This window comes from Rhipicephalus sanguineus, chromosome 1, assembly GCF_013339695.2.
Source record: "Rhipicephalus sanguineus isolate Rsan-2018 chromosome 1, BIME_Rsan_1.4, whole genome shotgun sequence".
Taxonomy (NCBI): Eukaryota; Metazoa; Arthropoda; class Arachnida; order Ixodida; family Ixodidae; genus Rhipicephalus; species Rhipicephalus sanguineus.
The window spans coordinates 339,902,573-339,923,704 of record NC_051176.1 but is presented as its reverse complement, the minus strand read 5'-3'; the positions used below and the strand labels follow the sequence as shown (position 1 = coordinate 339,923,704).

The following is a 21,132-nucleotide window of genomic DNA, read 5'->3' as shown; positions in this document are numbered from 1 at the left end:
AGTAAGCGCTGCAACACCTACGATGCCACAAAGTTCTAGTTTGACAAGCGGCGCAGTCTGCAAGATCTTGTTGCACAGCTGCTGTTGGTTCGTTGTCCGGGTGATGTACTAAAAGGAACAGAAGCAAGTACGACGAAGTTAATACAAAAACGATATCAAAGGGATACTGAACAAAATTTTTGACGCCGAGATTTTCAGCCAAACTGAAAAATTGGGTGGCGAAATCGGCAGGCACAACATTCATTTAAAGGGGTCCGGCAACACTTTTTCAGTATGATCAGAAAACGCTACCGATCGGTAGTCGAGGCTCTCGCGAACACACGAGCCAGACATTCGCTTCCTCTTCACTCGACAAATGATGCTTACGGCGTCACTGACACAAGTTCCACGTCATTGGCTGATTTGAACATCGCGCGCTCGGTAGTTACTGCGGCCACCGCGTGAAACCATCACTTGCCCGCGCACGATCTCGCTGAAAGTACGCCGCGCGTTCGAAGAAAAAAAGAAATAAAAAGTGCTCAAGGTCACGAGTCGCGCGTGACGTATCATCTTCCCTCGTGCCACACCTCCCTTCTTAGCGTCTAGCGTTTTCGTCAGGACATAAAGCCCCTCCATGCGTTTTCCGGCAGCAGACGCGATGGAGGGGCTTTCATCAGGACTAGAGAAGAAAAAGCAATTACAGCGTGCGACAAACCCTTGTAACTCCGCTCGTACTGGACGGATTCTAAAAGTTTTTGCGGTGGTCAATTCGTGAGGAAATAAGCTCCTTTATTGAAGCCATTCCATGGCTACTTGGAAAAGTGTTGCAGGTTTAATGCGTCTTTTTTTTTTTTTTAAACTACCGCATCTAGCGGCCGCGCCGTGTACCAACAATGCCGTCGCCCGCGTCTCTTAACTACGGTTCCTAGAACCACTACGAACGTCACCGGCAGCGAACAGTACTTCCTTGTGGAATAAAGCCCTAAAGAGTGGGGCACGTCTTAGCGCCTTTGTGGGAGAGAGAGAGTGGGACGTAAAGGAAAGGGAAGGTGGAGAGAGGGAAGTAGCAGGACAGGAAAACGTGCACCCTGCATCGCCTGCATCCGCCGCGGTGACTTTGACGTCACGGCTCGCGCTGGCGTGCAGTCACCGCGCGCTAAAATACAGCCAAAGTACTGTGAAATCAGTGGCATAAATCCAAAAAAATTACAAGGGGTGACAGTCTTTCGACTCAACGGCCAATGTCCACGTTTTCTAATTTAACGTAACTCTATTCTTATTACGAGGGCCACCAATGCTAAGGACTTTCCCGTGGATTTGCTTCTATTACAGTCTATCATGTCCTATCCATGAAAGCCGAGCTAGCTGAGGAGCCATGGCCTACCAGTGTCCCCTACAATTCCTACGAAGCTTGAGCGACATCGCCATTCTACCCTTTTATGTCACGTGACTCGCACACTACGCACGCACGCACGTGTGGTGAGCTTGGTGCGGAGGACTCTTTTGCCCAGCAGTATAATTTGTGTAGATTTGCAAAGCTTTAATTGACAAAATGCTTAACGCAGCAAGAATATCGTCCCGTTCAGTTCTAGGCTCTAACTCTGTCACAGAATGTCTATTACGGCGTAGCTTCGTCACCCTTTCCTCCAAGGTGAGTGTGCTGCAGGGCTAAGCCTGTAGGCTTAAGTAATTAAGCGCAGGTAGTACTGCGAAGAAAATAATGTTTAAATAATGGGATTAATGTATACGTTTAAATACTAAATTACCATTCCAGCTTTGTCGGTTGATGGTTCTCGCATGCTATTATGTTGAATCGAATGTAAAAGTATGACGCAATGACTGCTGCATGCCGGCATGCGATGTCGGCGATTGCGAGGTGTTCAGAGCTCTCTGTGAACATTTATCCTTATATTTATTTCGTTGATAACAGAGAGTTCGGACGTCGTGGTTTGAATAGTAGTATTCTGTAAAATCGTGTTGCTTGGCACGAAGCAGTTATGTCCCAACGATACCACTTGTCCCATTGATTTGATTTCGTCATGCTCTCAGCAGTTTTGGTTAATCAGGCTGCAATTGTAAAGTGTAACTTGGTAACCCATTCCATGCCATAACAAGATTGGCTTTGGTGGGACTCATGGGGACATCAAATCCGCTTAACAGATCAGCTTTCGTGTAATCGGTGCAGCGTGACTTGATCGAGCTTTCTAAAGAAAACACACTGGCTCACTTAGTTGAAAGGAAAGCTTCGTACGTGCAAGCATCGGCTTTATTAACGTTTCCGCTAGTGCTGCAAGTATACTATGTAAAGCAGCATAGTGATGCGTCTGAATTTAACTCGATCATTTATAGCATTCCAAGCGTTATGCTAACTGTTAAGTGGCATGTTCTGAACACTACACCTGCTTTGTTCACGTCTGTTTCTGAGGGTGGGTCGGTTAATTCATAGAATGACCAATTGCTAACATTTTAATTCATAACTGACTCTTGTTGTGCAGAAATAGCTAAATGCGGCAGCTAAAGTATACGAACCACAGGCCTGAAAAAAAACAAGTCATGAGCACCAACTGACGAGTTAAAAAGTCTGCAATGTCGAGTTTGGACTGAAGCATAGCACTACTCGAAGTACAGCCAGTAACAAAAAGGGAGTAAAAGTCACCAGGCTGTGGCATAGAATGACCAGCCTGGTATTTACTTTTTATGATGGAACGTTGTGTATGCGCGGAAATATATGTCAGCTTACCAAGCTACACTTTTGTATTGTGATCCACAAGGGCCTAATAAAAAAAAAGGCAGGAGTGAAGTGAAGACGGAAGCTTGCCTAATGTAGCGTAATTTTTTTGCAGGACCACCTTGTAGAGAAGAATGGTCATGGGCAACAAGTTAGGAACAAGTAAGCATGTGGTTGACGTGACTTGTTTACTACACTGTATTTACCACACTGCTGCTTTTTTGTGTGACAGTTCTGACAACTAGTTTTGTGACCTGTACTGTTTATAGTTCTGTATGTTTGTATAGTTTAAGTAGCACAGGCAATTGTATCCTTTAGTAGTATCATTAGCATTAACTTGCTAATGTTACTGCTATGGTATGGATCTATGCAACCCATAAAATTGGCAGCACATCTCTATACATAGTGTTGACGTGATGTCACAGATAGGTTCCCTGCGCTGGGTGCCTCAACATGGCGGCCACTGTGACTTTTTATCTCATTAGAGTGTCAGTGCAGGGGAGGACACACAGTCCCCTCGTCCTTTTGTGCTCCCTCTGCTTTCTTCTGTTCGTCAACCTTGGGAACACAAAGGGGGCACCGGCACTAATCTGATGTCATAGTTTCTTGCTCCGTGCGTTCGAGTAGAGTTCATGCAGCGTCACAACCAGCTGGTACCTGAAGATGGCGGCCGTGGTTGTGGGTTTGTGTTCTTTGTGACATTTCATAAATTGTTTTAAGGGCTGGAAATTTTGTTCGCTTCATTAGCAGTTGTGGATGGTGGATGAGTTGATAAACAAAGTAAACACTGCAGTAAGTATTCATTTGCTAGATTACTTCAAAATGGGTGTGGCAGCAGGCAGAAACGCTCAGGCACGCTTCGCGAACAGTGTATGGAAGTTCCCTGTGTTTGTGCCTACAAATTCTGAGGGTGATAATTTGCGCAAGTGCTGAGCTGTACCATCATTATTTAGTTAACATTTGCTGTGCCTTCAGGGTCCTAGAGAGCAATGGGAATACTAAAGTTAAGTGAGAACTTGAGGTGGCTGTTAATTAAGAGTCCACTGATTGGATTGTCCATTTCATCCATTTCAGTACACGGTGATATAGCCAGTAGGGATGACTGCACCCACTTGTTCGTGAGAGAGACAAAATTGGGATACTTGGTGATTTCCAACTTGCCAGGAGTTCATTTGGAATGGCTTGTTCTCAATATTCATTATAGAAAAACACGTTAACATTAAGTTCACTTTTATGTTAAGATAAAACTTCATGCAGGTAGTCCACAAGCCAACCGATGTGCATGGTGCTTGCAGTTTGGTTTAGATTTGGTATTCCTCAGGCAATATTTTCTTGATTACACTGTAGAAGTTGAGCAACGCTTTCTAATTGCAATGTTTAAGCATGTCATTGCCTCACACCATTAAGTAAGCGTGAATGCTCCTATAAGCAAGGGTACACTTGTGGCTTTGGTTGTACATATTCTTAGTGTTTAGCACAGAAATATGTCTTCTTGTTCCCATCTTCATGTGTTTCTATGCTAAAAACTGAGAATATGTCCCTTTAAGCTTTGCTTTGACAATTTTTCACCTGCCAATTGATGCATGCAACACATGTAGACTGTTTGGTTAAAGTTCATCGCACAGATATTAACACTATATCATTTTTACAGCGTAACTATATAGGAAGGAAAACAGAGAGAGGAAGCAAAATTTTTGCGTATATTTGCTGTGTTTTTTTTTAGACAATACAGATTTTTAATGAAAATGCTGTGACAGTCAGGCCCCTGTTGTCTTCTCAAACGAACTGTATGCCGAGGCAGAAAAACTTTGTCGCACCTAAAGTTACATTCAAATAGGCAATTTACAAGAACTCGTTAATTTTTTAATTATCAACTTGAGGACCAATGTTTATGTGGAAAAGTTGTAGGACGTGATGATTTATGGCATACCCATTTTTTTTTACATCCCAAAAAATGCACCTAACTTGAGATATTAATCATCAAAATTCAAGGCCTTGATCCCGGCAATATTGAAACTGAGTACGCCAGGCATGCAGGAAATGCTGCAGCTGTGTTACATTAGACTGTAAGTTACGTGACAAACCTTGGATAAAAGGTGCGTCGCAACAGAATCTGGTCAGGAAAAACTGCAAGCCGCCTCAAATACACAAGTGGACTGCTTGTTCTTTGCGTTTGGTTTGTAGTGCTTATCTGTTTCTTTGTTAAACTCTGAAGAAGTGCAAAGAACTCATCCGCATTGTCTGCAAGAAGTAGCGCCACAGTGGCAGCTGCTTAGTTTTAGGCAGTACCGTGAAACTAATGGTGGAAGTTGCAGTTTTGTTGGGTACAGTGCAGAAGAAACATTATCATGACAAGTCAACACAATTTGCTGGGTTTGCGATTGCGAACTCAATGTCCTGCATGTGGCCAAAATCACTGTCGGTGCCGCTGGATGACAATTCACTCATCATGTGCACCGCGTGCAGCTGACAGCAGATGACAGAACTGATGCTAGTATGTGACGAGTTGTTGTCCACGACGTGACCTAGACCTATGTCAGACAGTGTTGACATGTCACCGTGAAATCGCTTCATGATAGCGAAATCGAAAGTGTTTTTTAGGGTGGTGATATTGAAAATATATTCCATGCATTTCAAGACACCACGATACTCTTTTAGGGTTCTTGACACCAGTGTTCTTATTTAGAGCGTTAATACCAAAATTTCTGAAATTACAGTTCTTGTAATGAAATTCCTTCAATATTCCTGAAGTGATACGCTGGACTTCTGTCTTCATTTGTTGTAATCTTATTTCAAGACTTACTGATGACAGGGTGGCTGACAGGCGACTGGAAAACTGCCCTTTTTTTAAAAGGGCCCTGTAACAGCTTTCTCAGTTATAGAATGACATTACCGTTGCACTAATTGCCTTGCAAATATTCTGTAATAAAAAGTTTTTTTTTTTTATGGTTTAATCTGTAAAGTACAAGCGCAGTTATCACACAAAAAGTCTCCTTTCATTAGAGCGTGTTGGTAGCAGCATAGGGGGTGGGGGGAGGCAAGAGGCCGACATGCCACCCAAAAGTTCAGTCTCCACACATCATGGCCTTAGGCATTTTCCCTTTTTTTTGTCTGTATTGGCTGCTACTTCTGGTTTACATGTGTACGATGCCTGTTCGTGTCAATAGCGTGAGAGCAGCAAATACCATTCCATACCGTGGAAAGTTAAAACTAGCTCACCCTTATTTTTAGTTCTGAGAAGTACATTTGCACCAAAAACAATAAAAGGGTATAGTTGAATAAAATAATTGCTGTAGCTTTTAGTTGCTAATTTAGTCTACAGCACAACAGCTACTATAGCTATTGTGTTATGCTTACTATACTTTAATCATAACTTTGAGTTATCAAAGGCGGATTAGCAAAAACAATAGTTTAGCTTTTTGGGGATCAGTTCTTGGAAAATAGGCTGGCCTACTGTTTTGTAGCCATGTTTTTTTTACTTTATTTTATGCTAGTCTTATTAGTCACCTCCCACGACTACCTGATCCTATAAGTAATGGGGGTGGACAGCCACTCTGGTTAAAGAGCGGAAAGTAATCAAAGCATTAGCCTAGGAGAAATCATTGCTGCAAGCTGGCGGCCCTGCATCGACAGAGTACCAATGGGACTTTTAGAAAGGGTACTTAACAATGACTTAAAAAGCTCGTGTTCGCTTGTCTTTTTTTTTTTTTTGAGGATGTGGGTTTGATTCCCAGCCACGGCGGCTACATTTTGATAAGAGTGAGAGACGAGAACATTTGGGTCCTTATATTTACGCCCACGCCCCTGCTCTTTACAAGCTTAGCTAATTGTTGCTGAAAACGTTGGTAATTACACAAGGATTTCCTTGCGACTGTGACACCTAACTTATCCTGGAATGTGCATATTAACGCCTTCCATGCAGCTTGGAGACTGTGCTTTACCTTTTTTTTTTTTTGCATTACTGTGAACAAGCTGGCTTTGTACATTCCGTTGGGCAGCGAAAGAATTAGCAAGTTTGTTTGCACAGAGGAATTAAAACATGTTGGGCAAGAGCGGTCCACATTAAAACTACTGTTATTTTGAATAAGAATTTGAGGTAACAGTGTGGCACAAGAGGAGTTAATATTGTTTGCTCAACTGCTTTTCGAAACCCAATGGGTATTCAGATGATCCGACTGACCCTCCAAGCAAGCACTCCTCTACAGTGAAGAGCAACACCCCCTAATCCGAGATTGAAATGCAATCCCTGCTGCTGGAGCAAAGCGGTAGTCAAAAACTCAACTGCTGTGGCACTACCAAGCAAGCATACTTGTAAAAGGGTGGCTAAAGGAAATGCATTACGCTGAGTTCCTGTCCACTCCACAGATTTTCGTGGAGCAACTTTTCTTGCTCATTGGAGTGACTGCTGCTATGAATCCACTCTCTCTCATTCGAGCAAACTTGCTCCAAGAAGAGCAGAAAAGCTTGTTCCGATTCTGCCATTGGGATTCACCCAAAGCAGTGTTAAACTACTCGGCTACTTTTGGTTAATGAGACAGGGGCTTTACAGATATTAGAATGTGCATGCATTGTTTGGGAACCATATACTCAAAAGAATACGAAGTAAAACAGTCAGGCTTATAACATTCTCACAGCCTGACTATCCAGAATGATAAGTCATTGGTAATCCCCTTTTTAAAGGGGTACTGACACAAAATTTCGCGGCCGAGATAGCCTGCTGGATCGATTCCCGTGTACGTGCGTGTACCATCTGCAAAATATCGACAGCGAATAAAGCTTGGAATGTATTTTATATGAATTTTGAAGTTCGCGAGCACGATCCAGCATTATAGGCCGCACCTAGTGCATTGACACCCTCGGAGGTGACCCGAGGTGACCCCCCTACTTCCCCTACGTAACCGTGCAGCCGGTACAAGTTATGATGACGTCATAGCCGCCATTTGTTTTGACGCGCTTCCCGACGAATCGTTCTTCGCCAGCGGGTCAAACCTGAAGTGATTCGCCGCGTCGAAAATTCCTTCCATCCCCACCGCAAGAAAATCGTCGCCATCAGACGACAATGAGCCTGACGACGACAGACCGCGCGGAAATGCGTCACTGTTCTGTGTGCTCACGTAACCGAGCGTTTCACTCGCTAGGTGGTGATAGTTGCACCCGGCGGCTTGTTGTTTTCGGAGCTCTGTCAAACCGAAACTGAGGCTGTGTCGGTAATGAGGAGCTTGTAATTAATTATCTGTCGCGCGCTGCAGCAAACAATGTGCCGTGTTATGACTAACAGGACCCCAGCAACACACTGCAGCAAAAAAACGCGGGGCAAAAATTTTTGTGTCAGGACTCCTTTAAGATGTCAAAAGCAGTTCAGAAATGAGTTTCTGTGATTCTTTACTGAAAACTTGCCATAGGCCCATCACCATATCTTTCACCCTTGCTGTTCATATTCACAAGGCATGGCCATGCCTTGGCCATCAGGCAGACTCTCTAACCCCTTATTTTACTAAAACTGCCAATAAGTATTTTATTTGTTGTGCACATTTTCCAATTGGAACAAATTAATCCAGGAATCCTCAGTTTTTGTGATCACACTAATGTTCCACTATTGTTTTGTATTGTAGTATGTCTCGTGTTATGCTGATCGTAAAACAGGTTCCATTGTTGCTTTTGAAACTGCCTACCTGCTCAGACGAAAGGGTCTGCAGAATGTAATGAATAAAAAATGTGAATAATACTGGGTGTTTCTTTAGAGATAAGTATTATTAAAAAATTCAGCTTTGACATGAAAGTATTTTTAAGTCTTCTCAGAAATGCCCCAGCCAGTCCAAGGTTACCAGTTGTCCACAGTATCTTCAGCCATCTGTCTATGCAACCTGCAAATAATGAAACGTGCTTGAAAAGTGTTAGAGGGCCCCTTTGAAGGGACACTAAATAGAAACAATGAATCTGCCTAGATCGATAAATTGTGCTCTGAGAACTCAAATGTCGTTAATTTCGTCATCATAGGTTTATTAATAAGGAGAAAATCAAGTTCAAAGTTTCATCTTTAAATTTCGTGCCCAATTCTCCCCGCATGATGTCACGGATTTCAGTGTATTTACCGTATTTTGGCGCCATTGGCTCAACAAAATTTCCCCAAACTTGGTATGTTAAGTCTATGGTCCCCTCAGAGGACAATGTACTTCATTTTTACCGATTAGGAACTACGTAGTCCCTTGTAGGTGCCGTCAAAACGTGACGTCACGGTGAACCATGTGGAAACTTCAAGGTGGTGTCGCCACCCACATTCTGTTTTTGCGCGTTTTCTCGCTTACTAAGCGTCTTCTCACAGCAAGTGTGGTGTTTTTGGTATCGTAAAAGAGTGCTTTACTAATATGAGAAAAATCGTTTGGCTCTTTAGTGTCCCTTTAAGCTAGTGAGAAAATTAGACTGCAACACCACCTGTCTTGTTTTTGTGTTTTCTGGTTTACAAAGCTTCATGTCATGGGAAGAGCAGCATTTACAGCATTGTAGAATCGTAATTTACAAATACTGCTGGGGTTAGTTTTGCCAAACATTTGTGAGGCTTTTTTCAAAATTCTTTGCAAAGGGACCTTGCTATTTTCACAGGCATTGTGGTTATGACCCTTTTGCTCTGCAAGGGTCTGATGGTCATAAAGGATTCACATCCCACACATTTTCTCTTGATTGTCATTATTGGGATGTGGGCTTACGTTTCCTCCCTGGTAGGGTAGGGCTGCAATTGGAGGGAAAAATGTAATCTTTAGGCTAAGTTTTTTTGGGGAAGAGCACCTTACGGCAACAGACTTGCACATTTTTGCAAGTTGATTTTGCTTGATGTGGGTCAGTGAGGAAAGTGAGATGGGAGAAGGACTGTCTTCCTTAGTCTTTGATGATGGGAGTTGCATAACTTCCGTAAGTGAACTTGCTCAGACACCATGAACACACTAGCTGTCTCGCTGTCACTTTGCACACATACTGCTTGGAAAACTTGCTTTCTAACACGTGGCGAAGCATGAGGTTCCAGATTCTGGTGCTTGAGGTTGCCCTGTATTTTGCAAATTTTTTCATTCTTTGTGCGCACTTGAAAAATGTGCTGCTGGTGTGTAACTGATCCATCCCACCAGCATGACATCTTGTAAAAATAGATTTGGTCATCTGGTTTTGTTAAGGAAAAAGCGGCTTTTAGCCATCAAAGGACCCCCTCCAGCCAGTGGCGTCGCCGTGTCATCGTGACCGACCGCTTTGGGCCCAAGCTTCTATGAGTGCATCCGCGTCATGAAGTAGTTCCTATGGAAGCCTTCATTTTGAGCGAAGATAAAATTTTGGTTCAATTCCTTTTATTTTCCCGTTAGAATACAACACGTGAGCTTATTGGTCAGCTGGAGTAGTGAATTGCAACCACAGCAGCAGCATTTGTGAGAGTCAGCGCCTACACAGAAACAGGCGTAACTGTGCTCCAGCGAGCAATAAGTGAGAGAGTAACGAAGCTGTCACCATTTGAGAGATTCTAAACCAGACAGGCCATCAGTTTTGCAGGCGCAATAAGTAGGAACCACTGGCTAACATCATGTGCTATGTACAACCGTAATATTAACTTAGTGGTGTAATCAATGAGAAATAAACAAGCGGTTATTGCCACCTCTCGCAGTCACTGGTCTGACAACAGGCATGTGAAGCAACGTACACCACAGACGCAGGAGGGACAAAACGGCAGAACGCGCAACACTTCATGCTCAAGACAAAACACCTGCAGAGTATGATGACGTCTACTTTGTATCACACAAGGTATTTCAATGAGCCCTGATCAACGGCGCAAATATCGGCAGCCGTTTCCAGGCAGCGCCGAGCGCTTATGCAGCAAACGAAACACCACGGTGATTATCATTACCGAACACTGCACATAACACACAAACAAGTCTTTTCGTAGAATCCAAATTGGGATAAATGGCTCTAAAGTCATCTTGCGAGAGCGCAATCTCTCTGACGACGCTGATGGATTGTCGCGAACAGAGGAGGTGGCCATTTTGGTTGAGGTCCGTAAGTGCCTTTTGATTCCTCACGTGAATGGGCGCGAAGGCGGTCGGCCGTGACGTCACGATGACATGGCGCCGCCATTGGCAGGAGGGGGTTCTTTGACGGCGAAAAGCCGCTTTTTTCTTGATTTGTACCCGAGTATAGTGTGGCGTCAAAATGTGAAACTGCATATTGTGTTGTATGTATGAACACCTGTGATTTTATTGTTACCATATCTTTTCATGGGATTTGAAAGAATGCATATGGTTTTCAGATCTGACCAAGTTAAAGGTGCTGTTATTGGCATCGACTTGGGCACCACCAACTCGTGTGTGGCAGTCATGGAGGGAAAGACACCAAAGGTCATTGAAAATTCTGAAGGGTCACGGACTACACCATCAGTAGTGGCATTTACAGCTGACGGCGAACGGCTAGTAGGCATGCCTGCCAAGCGTCAAGCTGTGACCAATGCATCAAACACACTTTCAGCAACCAAGCGACTGATTGGTCGAAAGTTTGAAGACCCTGAGGTCAAGAAAGACATGTAAGTGCTTGCGACATTCCTTGAACGGAACAGCTTGTCGTACCTTCTAAACTTGTGTTTTTTCACAAGGCAAACTCAGTCCTATAAAATTGTGCGAGCTTCCAATGGAGATGCCTGGGTGGAGGCACATGGAAAGATGTACTCCCCAAGCCAGATTGGGGCTTTTGTGCTGATGAAAATGAAAGAAACGGCAGGTTAGTTACGAAATTCTTGTCTTTATATTGCATTATATAGTTTCAGTCGCAATAAAATTATATGTTGTGTTTCAGAGGGTTATTTGGGCCATAATGTTAAGAACGCAGTCATTACTGTTCCTGCATACTTCAATGACTCCCAGCGACAGGTAAGTGATCAGTAATATTCTCTGTTTTTGACTTGGGAATGTGCAACGTGTGCTTATTCTGTCAGTTACACATTTGGAAAATCCACTTTGTAGGCAACGAAAGATGCAGGTCAGATTGCAGGCCTTAATGTCCTTAGAGTCATCAATGAGCCAACTGCTGCAGCCTTGGCTTATGGCATGGACAAGACTGATGATAAAATGTGAGCAGCTATTTTTTCTTTCAATGAATGTCCTTGACTTTCGTCACTTTTGTTTCTCTATGTAGTTTGAGCTGTGATGTCAAATTTTTCGTCTCCTAATCAACACTATTTGAGGAGAACACAGACTGAGCTCAGTGTATTCTATGAGCGTGCATTATGAGGCTTATAAGTGGTACACACAACATTGCAAAGCTCTGTAAGATAGGAATTTGTGGGGCTAGTCATCTACTGTTTGTAATTACTCGTGTAGTGAGCTTAAACAGTTTTGTTTGAAGTATCGCTGCTCTTTCCCTAGCATTGCTGTTTATGACTTGGGAGGAGGCACTTTTGACATCTCGGTGCTTGAAATCCAGAAGGGCGTCTTCGAAGTGAAGTCAACTAATGGCGACACATTCCTCGGAGGAGAGGACTTCGATAATGCCCTTGTCAAGTTCCTTGTTCAAGAGTTCAAGCGTGAGGTAGCCCTGTTCTGGTTCATATGATCTAACAGTTGCAATTTAAGTTGTACTTATCAGTATTGCATTATCTCTTACAGCAAGGGATCGATGTTACCAAGGATAACATGGCTATGCAACGCTTGAAGGAGGCAGCTGAGAAAGCCAAAATTGAGCTTTCGTCATCTGTTCAGGTGCTGTGGCAGTTATCTTTTTATTTTGATGATTTGTTGGTGTTTGCATGTTAAAAGTTTTGTGTTTGGTTCAAAGCAGCCGTATGAATTTGGGCCAAGCTGAAGGATGTCCATATAAAATTAATGACCAATTTTTCGGACATGGCTGATTCGGACGCCTTTGCAGTGCCGCCACATGCCCTATGGAGTCGATCTATAAGGACGTCTAAAATTTCGGACATTGAAACTCTTCGGCGTCTGATTTTTCAGGCTTTCTGCTCCAATTGCAGGTCTAAAGCCACCATTGCTGCTGTGTTGAACCAGTGTGCTCGTGCACCGATCAACTTGTGGCTGTAGCAAATCCCCAAAATCAGTGTTGCCGCAGTGTAAAGGAAATATGCGATGAAGCATACCAAGAGTTAGAAGGGGCTATTGTCACGGGACATAGTGTGTGTTTCTTTATACACATGCGCGCACCCAATGTCTCCTCTTAGTAAAAACTCAATAATGCTTACACTTGTTAAACATACCAATTGTGTAAACATAGTTACGACCAATCCTTGGCCATGTCTCTATAGAGCCTAATGTGCCTGTGCTGTGCCTGCTGGTTGGTGTGCACCGTGGCACCATTTTGTGGCATAAATGTTACCTGCGCCACTCAACCCACAGTGTGACTGACACCATAAAGTGCTGCAAAAGATATATCTCCTTTGCAGTGAGACTAGTAAAAAAATTGATTCAGATTTCAGTGCAAGTGCAGGTATTAGTATGGAATTGTTGTGGCCACCAACGAATGTGCCAGTGCGCCTTACTGCTGACAACACTATAATGATAAGCATTTTCAAATATCTGCTCAGCAGTACGTGTTGTGGTGTATCGCAGTTGTAAGCTTAGAATAAGAGAGCTGAGCTAGTTGGTAAGTATTCATTCTAAACGACAATGCGTGCAAACACGGACGCAAGAAGGCATTTATGGTGTCTTGACTTCCTTCTGGCAGTTGTTAGCGTACTGCACACGTTGAATAGACAGCCCAAACGCACTGCCGTTCACTGCCACTTCTTTGTGTGGGACCGCTAAGTTCGCCGCTGAGGCGGATTGTTTGCAAGATACTCGCCGCATCTGTGGCACAGATTCACAGTCGAGAGCAGAGCGGGTACAAAAACATGCTGCAAGCGAGAGCGTAAGGTTTAGCAAGCGCAAGCTTACTAATAGGCGACGTGCTGCACACGACTAGCTAGCGACAAATGAATTCGCGGAGTCAGCAAATGCCGTGTTCTAATGAAGTGGTGGAGGTTTTTATTCAGTAGCACATTGCTGTTTAAAAGGACACCAAAAGCAAATAACTCTTTGTGGATTGTTGAAATAGTGTTCCAGGAACCTCGTAGTGCCTGTCTTGTGCCATGGAGATGCTTTGGTTGAAAGGAAGTAACGTTTTAGTGGTCTGCAAACTGTTAACACAATTCAAACCGCCCACCTCCAAGACTGGCCTTCTCACGTAGCCATATCTGACAGCTGGCACAGCATAGCAAGGGGCTTTAGTGGAGCACAGCCCAGTAAAAACGGAACTGGTCCCAGGGTGATGGTAATGCAAAGTTATTTTTTTGCATGAATCAGACCGAAATGCACTAGTTGCATTTTAATGTGCATTGTAATGCACTGAAATGTTATTTTAGTCATGGATAGTTTGAGTACTTGTGGTTGATTTTACTGAGGCCCGACTGCGTCATCTGGCTTGTGTTTCAAAATGGTGGGGCAAATCGTTTCCTACATTCACCTTAATTTCTTGATTACTAAAGTGCTGCTGTGTGTAACACTGACGTTTCAGATCTTCACAAGCATTGATTTTTCACTCTGACATGAAATGTTATTTGCCTTTAGTGTCCGAACGCACATAGGGGAGAACTAAGCGAGTTGTCCTATCTGTCGTTATAGCTGCTGTGTTCAAGGTCACAGTTTTGAAATGCTCCTCTTGATTCGCAACCGTGGTTTATCACACGGCTGTGCAAAAGAGCCATTATTGTTTCTGCACTGTAAAAGAAAGAAACCTTATAATTGGCACATTAGGCAACATTTACTATATTTCATCACATCTATTTCTTTGTTGGTATCAACAGCATTGTCAAGAGACCTAATTTTGCACTTAAAGGGCCAGTAAACAGGCTCCAACTTTTTCTTTCTTTTTTTTTTTTTTACACCTCCCAGTCAAGTTCGCCAATTCGTGCAGAAGGCTGCAGCAATAACATTTTGCAAATATCAAAGTGCTGCGCATCGTGCAGATGTTGACTGTCCTCTTCACCCATGCAGTGACGTAATCTTGCCCATGAACATTATGTTGCACCAGCTTCCTTGATTGGTCCCCTGCTCTACGAAACGGCGCCTTGGCCCTGCGGTGATGCAGTTTTGGCAGTTTTGGCTGCTCAGTCTGTATTTTCATTTTCCTGTGCTGACCTCTGCTGTTTTGGTAGAGCAGAGACTACCAGGACAAGCAGTATCGTCAGAAGAAAAGCCTCTGAGATTGTGTCTGTGAGAGTGGATCACGACCTAAAAGTGAAAGAAATATTCTGTAAATGCACGGCATATAACACATAATTTTTTCCCAATACACTTAGAGCCTGAAATCGGCTACCCAGTGACATAGTCAAGATAAGTTCAAATGCCGCGTTTGTCCAGGCGCTCTATGATGTTGTATAGACGATTTTCCGCAGCTGGTTTATTAAATCAAACTAGATGGCGCCACCGCACCGTGGCCGTCTCCATGGCCATCCCCCTGCCGTGGCTTTTGGCAGCGCTGCTCAATATGTCTCCGCGTCGCGTCGTCTGCTCGGCGTTCCCATGGCGTCTGCGCGCACACGAGTAAAAGCGAGCAGACGGCGCAGACGGCAGCGCCGGAAAAGTAAACATGGCGGCACCTGTGGATGTAGTTTCCTTCCGCCTCGATTTTATCACGTCGTCGTCCTGCGCTGTGTGGCCCGTAAGTTCAAAACCTACGCATTTATTTGCTTCATATTCGCGTCCTGAAGCTTCGAGAGCGATGTACTCGTCGGTATTTTGCAGTATTTCCAAGATTCATTCTCATATTGTCCGAGACAAGGCTTAGCAAGCATGGCTAAATAAACACAGCTGATTGCAATAATAAAGACAAAGCATACCTGAAGTTTCTTCTCCAGCGTGAGCTGACACAAAGCGATGGCCGATTTTGCCATTTATTTATTGCTGTGGGGACAGTGGGCGAGTAGCAAGCGCGAGTTCGGATCGAAGCGGGGTGTTCGAAGCGGGGTGTTGCGTCTGCGTGGGTGCTGCCATGTTGGCTTGTAACCCCAGCTACTGGCGGTTGCTAATACAACAATTAAAGGCATACACCATAAATACGACGCAGATTAAACATATCCCTTATCGTTGTGGCGTGGTACGTACCAAACAAATGCAAATGTCTCAACGTTTTCAACTCTGAGGCGATTACATGTCGAACTATGTTTTGCTGCGCAAGCATGTGACTTGCTTACACCCTGCAGCAACCAGCTTGTGTAGTACGGCCACGGCCGCTTCGCTGGCCCAATGCGTTGGCTGGGGCAAATGGCTGGGGGAAGGCCAATTACGATCACGTGATCAAACATGGCAGCGCCCATGCGCCGCTGCGGAAAATCGTCTATAGGTATGACCATGCTGTGATGTAATAGTATAATTATGATCATGTTGTGGTGTCTACTTCATGTAACCTGTACTCTATATTATGTACTTTATGTAATTGCCCCCCCCCCCCCCCCCACTGTAATGCCTATGAAGGTGCTGTGGGAATTTGACAAATAAAAATAAACAAAGAGGCGTCTTGCACTTTACTGCTAGGGGAAGGTCGCATGCACTGTGGCACATTTGTTTACCTCGCCAGTGCCTCGTACCCCTTGCACCGCGCTTCCTCCCTGCGCTGCTCTGACATGAGTGACACGTAGAGGAAGCCTTGCTCGGTCGTTGGCTGTGCCCCGATGACGTAAACACTGACTCTGTGTTACCTTGCCAAAGTGGGCGTAGTCATTACAAAGGGCTATGCCTACCCCTCTCCGCTGCGGAGAAGGGTGGGAAAGCCAAGCAAGAAACCGAAACCAGCCGAAGCGGGTTGTTTTATACCCTGTAACTTCGTTATTACAGCACTTATTCGTTAAATTCTTGCTGCAGCATGTTCACATCGTACAAGTGCGCAGTTATCGCTTCATCGCCAATTTTGGACTGTGAGGTTGTTTACTGGCCCTTTAAAGGTTAGTCACAGTTAATGCACAGTTAAGTGGTGTGCCTGGCAAGTACCCTGCATATTTATGATAGTGTAGCGTACAAACATCGAGACACCTGATAAATGTACTGTCAGGCCTTTCGAGCTATTTTGGACATAATTTTAGGGATTTCGCCATTTGACCGAATGAAAAAATTAATTTTTTTTGGGCTGTCCAATATTTTGGATGATTTTGCAGTCCCTTTGTAGTCCGAAAAGTCTATATTGACTGTAACTGGTGCAAATTGTTTGGAAATAGCTTAAAGTGGGTGTGGAAGAACATTTTGTGCAAGCTAGCTATTCAAGGATTTTGCTTTCTTTGATTAGTTATGCTGCTAATTTTTGTGGGGCTGGTCAAAAACATTTTATACCTGTCGATTGCAGTCTTGCTTATGCGAGGCAACAATGCTTGGAAGTATTTGTTGCCATTTCTCTGCATCATTCAGGTTACGAATCTTGGTGCACCAGTTTCAGCTACCCTAATGTAGCATGTTAAAGTGCTTTTGAGTGCAATAGCATATATGAATTTACCATTAAAAGAAAAGCAAAACAAAAAGAGTTTGAGTAAAACACCATGACAGGTGATGTGGAACTTTACAAATGAGTGGATGAAAACAATAAAACCAAGTCCAGCTACAGGTTTAATTGGTCAGCACAATTGGGCTAACTATGTTCACAGTGATATGGCTGCCAGATCACACTTTATCTTCTTAATAATTATGTGTCTGTTTATGTCCACTTATATACCTTAATCATATTTCACTTAATGCTTCTTGCGTAACGTTCACAAGTCACTATGGATATTTTTTTTTTTCCATTTGCCCAATTATAAAGAAGTGCAGTTTGTGTCATGCTGCTAATTTGTTTCTTGTAGACGGACATTAACTTACCCTACCTCACCATGGACCAATCTGGCCCCAAGCACATGACACTGAAATTGTCGAGGTCCAAGTTTGAAGGCCTTGTGGCAGACCTTATTCGGCGCACTGTGGAGCCTTGCAAGAAGGCCATGCAGGATGGAGAGGTGAAGCGTACCGACATTGGGGAAGTGTTGCTCGTGGGAGGCATGACTAGGATGCCAAAGGTAAGTCTCCAAATATCCATGGTTGTGTTCGCAGCATGTGTTTTAATGCAGTTGTCCTCATGTTCTGTGACTCATCAAAAAAGTAAGTTTCAAACCTCTTGCACAGTTGTAATACTAACTGGCAGGCACATTTATAATGATAGTTTAAGGCTTGCTGCCAAGATTCGCTATTCTAAAATTGTGTGTTGGCGTTATGGCTCTTCAAAGGTTCAAGAGACTGTCTGAAGCACAAAAGCTTCTGTTCCAAAGTGATCAAAATTTATAATATTCTTTTTGTCTTATGTAAAGTGAGGAATGTCCAAACCAAGAAACTGTGCAGAAACTATTTTATATTTTAGTTCTCATAGTATGTAAAAGGAACTTTGTACTAATTGGATCCTCTGTAATTACACTTCCACATAGCTTTCAGTTTGCTAAAAGGAAGGCAAAATGTAAAAATATTGAGTTTACAGTACGGTATCGCTTAGTACATCATTGTGGGCTGGTGGATAAACTGAATTTCCTTAACACTACTCAGCTGCTTAAGAGGCATACGTCACATAATCATACACGAAACAGATGACTAAAATTATTTTCTTATAATGCACATGCCAGCTGCATATTCTCCGCATCTGGTTTGTTTACTCCCGCACTGGGTTGTATTAAGGCGCTATATCTGCAGTTTTCTTTTTTGCACACTTCATACATAGTTGCACCTCTCTATGTGATATGTGCTGTGCACTACACAGCACATACCTTATTTACTCGCGTAATGAACCCACTTGCATAATGAACCCACCCTCAACTTTGGTCCTCGAAAAAAAAAATTTTTTTAATGTGCGTATCTGTTCATTTTATTTCATTGTGATTGCCAGTGCCGCTGACGATCGAAACAACGTTTAATCACGCCATTATATCTCAAAACAAAGACGCAATAAGAGTCTCAACATAGTTTAACAACCATGTTAAACAGTTGCCAGCAGCGTGAGCGCGAACGACGCGAGTCGAAATTGAAAAGCCGCGCCTTTTTGAAGCGGAGTGCCATTTGTCGAATGCAGATGAAACCTTGGCCTCCAAGATTGCGTGTGCGAGGTTTCTCGAGAGGCTCGAGAGAAACCTGTCGGCGCGCAATCTCTGAGGCCATGCTTATAGTGCTGTCGCTGCTTCTATGTTGTCTGGTTTCTCGATCGTGGTGAACTTCGTTGACGATGGTTCAGTACGCTAGCTACACGGCCGGTTTTAAACTCAAGGTGGTCGAACATGCGCTGGAGCATGGAGATTGTGCGGCTGGACGACTCTTCAGCATCAATCCGGTGCGCGTACGTAACTGGAGAAAACAAGAGGAAGAGCTTTGGGCTACAGAAAAGGATCGTCGCGCACTTCGCGAGCCAAATCAAGGAAAGTTCCCTCTTGTCGAGAGACAAGTTCTCGAATATGTTAAGAGGCTCTATAGTGGGGGATGTGCAGTGTCCCACAAAATGACTTAAACCTATGCGCGGGCCACGGCCAGAAATCAAGGCATTCCTGCCATTGACTTCAAGGCCAACAGCGGTTGGGGCACCACGCTTTTTAACACCGTCATGTCAAATTTCAGCTCTTATAATAACTCCCGCAATTTTTTTCTCCCACCTAAAGGACCCTCCTTCCAAACTGGTGCCGACTTTTCTGGAAAAAAAAGGCGGGTTCATTACGCAAGTAAATATGGTATTACAAAAGGCCACCACGATTCCCACGTTGTGAGTTGCAAGCAGTAAACATGCACACATGGCAACTCTAATGCGATGGCTTTTGTGGGTAGTCTGTCGTACACAGGCACGCACACTCAGACTTCACCTTTTACCTTTATGTCACTGCACATGAATGAATGCAATGGCGATTGGTGACAATCAGTGATCCAGAGGATATGTGCATACTGTATCTTAGCAATGTGAGACGCACATGCCGTGTTGTAGCCTCGTGCTGCCGAAACGACGGTATGCGATAAAATTTTTTAAAACACTCCAAGCACCTGCTGCTTTGGTATACTTCAACTGCAACGCAGTCACAACCTTCTACTGCATCGGAACGCAGTCACAACCTTCTACAGTCAAATCTCGTTACAACGAACACCACATTAACGAACATTTCAAATTAACGAACTTTTAAGAAATCCCGTGCCGACTGCTTATAGTTTCAATGTAAAAATATTTCACTACTACGAACTTCAGAATAACGAACATTTCAGAATAACGATCGTTATTTAATTCCCGTGTAATCTTAACAACACCTCAGTACTACGAACTTATATCCCGAAATGCGAGGATTCTTAGATTTCAGTGTATCGGTCATGGCAGTCGGAGCTGTAAGGTAGCAGACGACGCAGCGCAAAGAGCGGACGCCCTCCCGCTAAAACCTGAGATGGCACGGGAGGAGAAAGACGCGGGCGGAGAACTTTTTTTTTTTTTCCCTTCGTTGCGGAGGCGACAACGCATCAGGTTTTGTAAAGGCCCAACCACATGCATAGCACGCGACTTTCGAGCGAAGGCGACTGCGACAAACGGGCTCCGTCGCGCTGCTCGATTGAAAACTATTGCGCGCACGCAGGCCAATTACGAAAAAGAATTACAGAGTAGATGAATGACAACATGCCAAATTTATTATTGTCTTGTTTGAGATAAAGATGCCATAAAAGCGTTTCGGGACTTCCTTCAATCTTATGTTTAACCGCGGCAGTAGTATCTGCTGTGATCCCATGGGGCGCCCGGAAGCGTACGCTGCCTACGCTACGTCGCACTTTGCAAACTGCGTTATGTTGGGGTTAGTCCACGAGGCGCATTTCGACGTTTCCTCTTGCTGTCTTAGAACGTTTAAGAAAAGCCGCAGCGCCTCACGTCGTTGCTTCGCAGGGAGAAGGGCTACCTCACACGACGACGATGTTGACATTGCAGCAAGCTACCACCACTGCAGCAAGCTACCACCGAAACATCAAAACGAACCGTCGATCATAAATAACGACAAAATACGGCCGCTGCCTCGCTCTCCGCGTGAGATGGGGCTGTAAATAAGGTAGTCTATAACTTGCATTCCTTGAAGTACGCGCCGATTGGAAGCATCACGAGCAAATTGCAACCGAAGCAAGGGCCTAGCAAGGGTCAGAGATGCTGCCATGTTGTTGGATATCGTCATGATCACTTCCGGGCGACAAGCGATGTTTTCTGGCTTTTCAGAAACCTGGGATGCTATCGCGGAACGATTCTATTTCAGATTCCAATGCCTTTCGTGCTTTTCGCGCTTGGCCAGTGGTCAGAACGACGGTCCGTCCGCGTTATCAGCGCGATCAGCCAGCCGTGTGGAATCTGAAATAGCATCGTTTCGCGATTGCACCCCTGCGACAAGCGACGGCGATGGGATGGAACTCCGC

The 21,132-nt window shown here is 44.1% G+C and overlaps 1 protein-coding gene across 1 annotated transcript; it reads left to right on the top strand.

The window, feature by feature from the left end:
- Positions 1-1,395: 1,395 nt before the first annotated feature.
- On the top strand, positions 1,396-17,753 carry LOC119379617 (stress-70 protein, mitochondrial; the record flags this gene model as incomplete). The annotated part of the gene is given in 9 exon segments (XM_037648925.2): positions 1,396-1,630; positions 2,823-2,869; positions 10,989-11,258; positions 11,328-11,452; positions 11,528-11,601; positions 11,695-11,801; positions 12,097-12,259; positions 12,337-12,429; positions 17,544-17,753. Coding segments are annotated over 9 exon segments (1,188 nt in total), but the record flags the coding sequence as incomplete, so codon positions are not given.
- Between the last annotated feature and the right edge of the window lie 3,379 nt (positions 17,754-21,132).